Source organism: Nerophis ophidion, linkage group LG06 (assembly GCF_033978795.1).
Source record: "Nerophis ophidion isolate RoL-2023_Sa linkage group LG06, RoL_Noph_v1.0, whole genome shotgun sequence".
In the NCBI taxonomy this organism is placed as follows: domain Eukaryota; kingdom Metazoa; phylum Chordata; class Actinopteri; order Syngnathiformes; family Syngnathidae; genus Nerophis; species Nerophis ophidion.
In genome coordinates this window covers 844,316-851,650 of record NC_084616.1, presented here as the reverse complement: position 1 = coordinate 851,650, position 7,335 = coordinate 844,316, and the positions used below count along the sequence as shown (strand labels likewise).

The window sequence follows — 7,335 nt, the reverse complement described above, 5'->3', positions numbered from 1 at the left end:
TTTTAACAAAAGTAGTCTTTATTTGAAATTATTTCTGCTCAGCAGCACCAGACTGTAAAGCAGTGTTTTGACAAAAGAGGAGCACAAATAGCAATACAGTATATGTTGCACTTTCAAATTATGTACAGTACACGCATGAAAATACAGTATATGTTGCACTTTCAAATTATGTACAGTACACGCATGAAAATACAGTATATGTTGCACTTTCAACATGACCAAATATTATTATGTACAGTAGACACATGCAAATACAGTATATGTTGCACTTTCAAATTATGTACAGTACACGCATGCAAACACAGTATATGTTGCACTTTCAAATTATGTACAGTAGACGCATGAAAATACAGTATATGTTGCACTTTCAAATTATGTACAGTACACGCATGCAAACACAGTATATGTTGCACTTTCAAATTATGTACAGTACACGCATGAAAATACAGTATATGTTGCACTTTCAAATTATGTACAGTACACGCATGAAAATACAGTATATGTTGCACTTTCAAATTATGTACAGTACACGCATGAAAATACAGTATATGTTGCACTTTCAAATTATGTACAGTACACGCATGAAAATACAGTATATGTTGCACTTTCAAATTATGTACAGTACACGCATGCAAACACAGTATATGTTGCACTTTCAACATGACCAAATATTATTATGTACAGTACACGCATGAAAATACAGTATATGTTGCACTTTCAAATTATGTACAGTACACGCATGAAAATACAGTATATGTTGCACTTTCAAATTATGTACAGTACACGCATGCAAACACAGTATATGTCGCACTTTCAACTTGACCAAATATTATTATGTACAGTACACGCATGCAAACAACTAGTGCTTCTTTGTCTTGGCCTTTTTCATCTTCTGGTATTCCACAATCTTCTTGTGAAAGATTCCTAGAAGAGAAAACAGCAAGTGGAATTCATGTGCTTGTCAGAATGTTTAGGGAAGTCAATTATATTTATATAGCCCTTTTCTCGAGTGACTCAAAGCGCTTCTACATAGTGAAACCCAGTATTTAAGTTGCATTTAAAGCAGTGTGGGTGGCACTGGGGTCAAGTGTCTTGCCCAAGGACACAACGGCAGTGACAAGAAAGGCGGAAGCGGGGATCGAACCTGGAAGTTAAAGTTAGAGTACCAATGATTGTCACTAGTTGTGGTGAAATGTGTCCTCTGCATTTCACCCATCGCCTTGATCACCACCTGGGAGGTGAGGGGAGCAGTGAGCAGCAGCGGTGCCGCGCCTGGGAATCATTTATGGTGATTGAACCCCCAATTCCAAGCCTTGATGCTGAGTGCCAAGCAGGGAGGTCATGGCTCCCATTTTTATAGTCTACGACTCGGCCGGGATTTGAACTCCCAACCTACTCATCTCAGGGCGGACACTCTAACCACTAGACCACTGAGTAGGTAGTCCCAGGTTGCCGGCACGGCCACTCTACCAACTGAGCCATACCATCCAACTCTTAGGTGGTGCTGTCAAAATTAAAATAATTTTACAAAACATAATAAATAATTAACATAGTGCAACTTAGGGATGGTGCATGAATGATGAAGGTGGACCCCGACTTAAACAAGTTGGAAAACTTATTGGGGTGTTAGTGGTCAATTGTAGGGAATATGTACTGTACTGTGCAATCTACTAATAATATGTACTGTACTGTGCAATCTACTAATAATATGTACTGTACTGTGCAATCTACTAATAATATGTACTGTACTGTGCAATCTACTAATAATATGTACTGTACTGTGCAATCTACTAATAATATGTACTGTACTGTGCAATCTACTAATAATATGTACTGTACTGTGCAATCTACTAATAATATGTACTGTACTGTGCAATCTACTAATAATATGTACTGTACTGTGCAATCTACTAATAATATGTACTGTACTGTGCAATCTACTAATAATATGTACTGTACTGTGCAATCTACTAATAATATGTACTGTACTGTGCAATCTACTAATAATATGTACTGTACTGTGCAATCTACTAATAATATGTACTGTACTGTGCAATCTACTAATAATATGTACTGTACTGTACAATCTACTAATAATATGTACTGTACTGTACAATCTACTAATAATATGTACTGTACTGTGCAATCTACTAATAATATGTACTGTACTGTGCAATCTACTAATAATATGTACTGTACTGTACAATCTACTAATAATATGTACTGTACTGTGCAATCTACTAATAATATGTACTGTACTGTGCAATCTACTAATAATATGTACTGTACTGTGCAATCTACTAATACAAGTTTCAATCAATCAATCAATCAATCAATATGGCCAAGAAGAGGGGTGTCCAAACTACGGCCCGCAAGACGTCATGACTTTGAAAAATAATTTCCCCCTCAGGTAGATTGTATTTGTTGTAATAGTCAGACAATCTTGATGCTGCTATTATTTCGCCATTAGAAAAACAATGTGAAAAATTCAGGTGGATGACTTAATTATAGTATGAATTGAGGCTTGCACAGCATTCATCTATATGACCAAATATAAACAACCTTCCCTAGTCATGGTGCAAAAAAAAAACTCAAAACATTAAAAACAACCATCATGTCCAGGCACCATAAATAATTACAAATTATACCCATTTAAATGTTTATCGCATTTCAGTTGCTTGATATTTCTGATCTCCGTGGGTTCCCACCTCCAAGGACATGCACCTGGGGATAGGCCCCTCCCACCTCCAAGGACATGCACCTGGGGATAGGCCCCTCCCACCTCCAAGGACATGCACCTGGGGATAGGCCCCTCCCACCTCCAAGGACATGCACCTGGGGATAGGCCCCTCCCACCTCCAAGGACATGCACCTGGCGATAGGCCCCTCCCACCTCCAAAGACATGGACCTGGGGATAGGTCCCTCCCACCTCCAAGGACATGCACCTGGCGATAGGCCCCTCCCACCTCCAAAGACATGGACCTGGGGATAGACCCCTCCCACCTCCAAAGACATGGACCTGGGGATAGGCCCCTCCCACCTCCAAAGACATGCACCTGGGGATAGGCCCCTCCCACCCCCAAAGTCATGCACCAGGGGATAGGCCCCTCCCACCTCCAAAGACATGCACCTGGGGATAGGCCCCTCCCACTTCCAAAGACATGCACCTGGCGATAGGCCCCTCCCACCTCCAAAGACATGGACCTGGGGATAGGTCCCTCCCACCTCCAAAGACATGGACCTGGGGATAGGCCCCTCCCACCTCCAAAGACATGCACCTGGGGATAGGCCCCTCCCACCCCCAAAGTCATGCACCAGGGGATAGGCCCCTCCCACCTCCAAAGACATGCACCTGGGGATAGGCCCCTCCCACTTCCAAAGACATGCACCTGGGGATAAGCCCCTCCCACCTCCAAAGACATGCACCCGGGAATAGGCCCCTCCCCCCTCTAAGGACATACACCTGGGGATAGGCTCCTCCCACCTCCAAAGACATGCACCTGGGGATAGGCCCCTCCCACCTCCAAAGACATGCACCTGGGGATAGGCCCCTCCCACCTCCAAGGACATGCACCTGGGGATAGGCCCCTCCCACCTCCAAAGACATGCACCTGGGGATAGGCCCCTCCCACCTCCAAGGACATGCACCTAGGGATAGGCTCCTCCCACCTCCAAAGACATGCACCTGGGGATAGGCCCCTCCCACCTCCAAAGACATGCACCTGGGGATAGGCCCCTCCCACTTCCAAAGACATGCACCTGGGGATAAGCCCCTCCCACCTCCAAAGACATGCACCCGGGAATAGGCCCCTCCCCCCTCTAAGGACATACACCTGGGGATAGGCTCCTCCCACCTCCAAAGACATGCACCTGGGGATAGGCCCCTCCCACCTCCAAAGACATGCACCTGGGGATAGGCCCCTCCCACCTCCAAGGACATGCACCTGGGGATAGGCCCCTCCCACCTCCAAAGACATGCACCTGGGGATAGGCCCCTCCCACCTCCAAGGACATGCACCTAGGGATAGGCTCCTCCCACCTCCAAAGACATGCACCTGGGGATAGGTTGCTTGGCGGCATAGCTCGGTTGGTAGAGTGGCTGTGCCAGCAACTTGAGGGTTGCAGGTCCTATCATGTATATGACACAGTGATGATTAGTCACCTTGCTGGGGTCCTATCATGTATATGACACAGTGATGATTAGTCACCTTGCTGGGGTCCTATCATGTATATGACACAGTGATGATTAGTCACCTTGCTGGGGTCCTATCATGTATATGACACAGTGATGATTAGTCACCTTGCTGGGGTCCTATCATGTATATGACACAGTGATGATTAGTCACCTTGCTGGGGTCCTATCATGTATATGACACAGTGATGATTAGTCACCTTGCTGGGGTCCTATCATGTATATGACACAGTGATGATTAGTCCCCTTGCTGGGGTCCTATCATGTATATGACACAGTGATGATTAGTCACCTTGCTGGGGTCCTATCATGTATATGACACAGTGATGATTAGTCCCCTTGCTGGGGTCCTATCATGTATATGACACAGTGATGATTAGTCACCTGGCTGGGGTCCTATCATGTATATGACACAGTGATGATTAGTCACCTTGCTGGGGTCCTATCATGTATATGACACAGTGATGATTAGTCACCTTGCTGGGGTCCTATCATGTATATGACACAGTGATGATTAGTCACCTTGCTGGGGTCCTATCATGTATATGACACAGTGATGATTAGTCACCTTGCTGGGGTCCTATCATGTATATGACACAGTGATGATTAGTCACCTTGCTGGGGTCCTATCATGTATATGACACAGTGATGATTAGTCACCTTGCTGGGGTCCTATCATGTATATGACACAGTGATGATTAGTCACCTTGCTGGGGTCCTATCATGTATATGACACAGTGATGATTAGTCACCTGGCTGGGGTCCTATCATGTATATGACACAGTGATGATTAGTCACCTTGCTGGGGTCCTATCATGTATATGACACAGTGATGATTAGTCACCTTGCTGGGGTCCTATCATGTATATGACACAGTGATGATTAGTCCCCTTGCTGGGGTCCTATCATGTATATGACACAGTGATGATTAGTCACCTTGCTGGGGTCCTATCATGTATATGACACAGTGATGATTAGTCCCCTTGCTGGGGTCCTATCATGTATATGACACAGTGATGATTAGTCACCTGGCTGGGGTCCTATCATGTATATGACACAGTGATGATTAGTCACCTTGCTGGGGTCCTATCATGTATATGACACAGAGATGATTAGTCACCTTGCTGGGGTCCTATCATGTATATGACACAGAGATGATTGATTAGTCACCTTGCTGGGGTCCTATCATGTATATGACACAGTGATGATTAGTCCCCTTGCTGGGGTCCTATCATGTATATGACACAGTGATGATTAGTCACCTGGCTGGGGTCCTATCATGTATATGACACAGTGATGATTAGTCACCTTGCTGGGGTCCTATCATGTATATGACACAGAGATGATTAGTCACCTTGCTGGGGTCCTATCATGTATATGACACAGTGATGATTAGTCACCTTGCTGGGGTCCTATCATGTATATGACACAGTGATGATTAGTCACCTTGCTGGGGTCCTATCATGTATATGACACAGTGATGATTAGTCACCTTGCTGGGGTCCTATCATGTATATGACACAGTGATGATTAGTCACCTTGCTGGGGTCCTATCATGTATATGACACAGTGATGATTAGTCACCTTGCTGGGGTCCTATCATGTATATGACACAGTGATGATTAGTCACCTTGCTGGGGTCCTATCATGTATATGACACAGTGATGATTAGTCACCTTGCTGGGGTCCTATCATGTATATGACACAGTGATGATTAGTCACCTTGCTGGGGTCCTATCATGTATATGACACAGTGATGATTAGTCACCTTGCTGGGGTCCTATCATGTATATGACACAGTGATGATTAGTCACCTTGCTGGGGTCCTATCATGTATATGACACAGTGATGATTAGTCACCTTGCTGGGGTCCTATCATGTATATGACACAGTGATGATTAGTCACCTTGCTGGGGTCCTATCATGTATATGACACAGTGATGATTAGTCACCTGGCTGGGGTCCTATCATGTATATGACACAGTGATGATTAGTCACCTTGCTGGGGTCCTATCATGTATATGACACAGTGATGATTAGTCACCTGGCTGGGGTCCTATCATGTATATGACACAGTGATGATTAGTCACCTTGCTGGGGTCCTATCATGTATATGACACAGAGATGATTGATTAGTCACCTTGCTGGGGTCCTATCATGTATATGACACAGTGATGATTAGTCACCTTGCTGGGGTCCTATCATGTATATGACACAGTGATGATTAGTCACCTTGCTGGGGTCCTATCATGTATATGACACAGAGATGATTGATTAGTCACCTTGCTGGGGTCCAGTGTCCTGCTGCTCCACCTCCTGGATGAACAGATCAAACATCTGCGTCTGGATGAACTTCTTGACAAAGTGCCGCGTGGTCTTGGACTCGATGGCCTTGTAGAAGCTCCTCTTCTCAAAAACCCCGCGCTTGACGTAGGAGGTGTAGTGGCCCACGGTCTTCACGAAGAACAAGAGGAAAGCCTCCGACACCACGCGGTTCACATCTTCAGTTGCTGAAACACATTTGCTGGTCAGTCTCCTGGCTACTGACCTAGTCAATGGCCTATCCTCACTGCCATTGACTTACATGACGCTTTCTTCCTCTCAATCAGCGCCTCCAGGATTTCACTTTGAAGTTTGGGGGGCAGAATAGATGGCTCGTCTCCCACCTGCAAGAGGGTCACTTCTTCAATGGGAGGCCAAGTCATTGAGAAAGAAGGCCCAGTACTTACCGAAACAATGAAAGTCTCTTCTTTGTCCTGGGATAAATCCACTAACAGCATCTGCAGAAAGGACAGGGTTAGGGTTAGAACAGGGGTGTCCAAACTACGGCCCGCAAGACATGATAACTTTGAAAAATAATTTCACCCTCAGGTAGCTTGCATTTGTTTTAATAGTCAGACAATCTTGATGCTGCTATTATGTCGTCATTAGGAAGAAAACGTGAGAAATTCAAGGTGGATGCCTAATTATAGTATGAATTGAGGTTTGCACAGCATTTACCTATACGACCAAATGCAAACAACCTTCCCTAGTTAAGGTGCAAAAAAAACAAAAACATTAAAAGACAACCAACACGTCCAGGCACCATAAATAATTACAAAGTACACCAATTTGAATCCATTACAAAGCATGATGGGAAAAA

The 7,335-nt window shown here is 44.6% G+C and overlaps 1 protein-coding gene across 5 annotated transcripts in view; it reads right to left on the bottom strand.

Moving 5' to 3' along the window:
• LOC133554026 (DENN domain-containing protein 2D-like) overlaps window positions 1-7,335 on the bottom strand; it is an 86,327-nt gene continuing 78,992 nt past the window's right edge. For 4 of the 5 annotated variants that reach the window (XM_061902356.1, XM_061902359.1, XM_061902357.1 and 1 more), the window contains 4 exons: window positions 6,923-6,973; window positions 6,778-6,859; window positions 6,476-6,703; window positions 1-924 (listed from right to left, as the gene is read on the bottom strand). In XM_061902356.1, the coding sequence (XP_061758340.1) occupies window positions 860-924; window positions 6,476-6,703; window positions 6,778-6,859; window positions 6,923-6,973 (426 nt within the window). In that variant the 3' untranslated portion in view covers window positions 1-859. The remainder of the gene's footprint in view (window positions 925-6,475; window positions 6,704-6,777; window positions 6,860-6,922; window positions 6,974-7,335) is intronic. The other variant, XM_061902358.1, reaches the window with a different exon arrangement.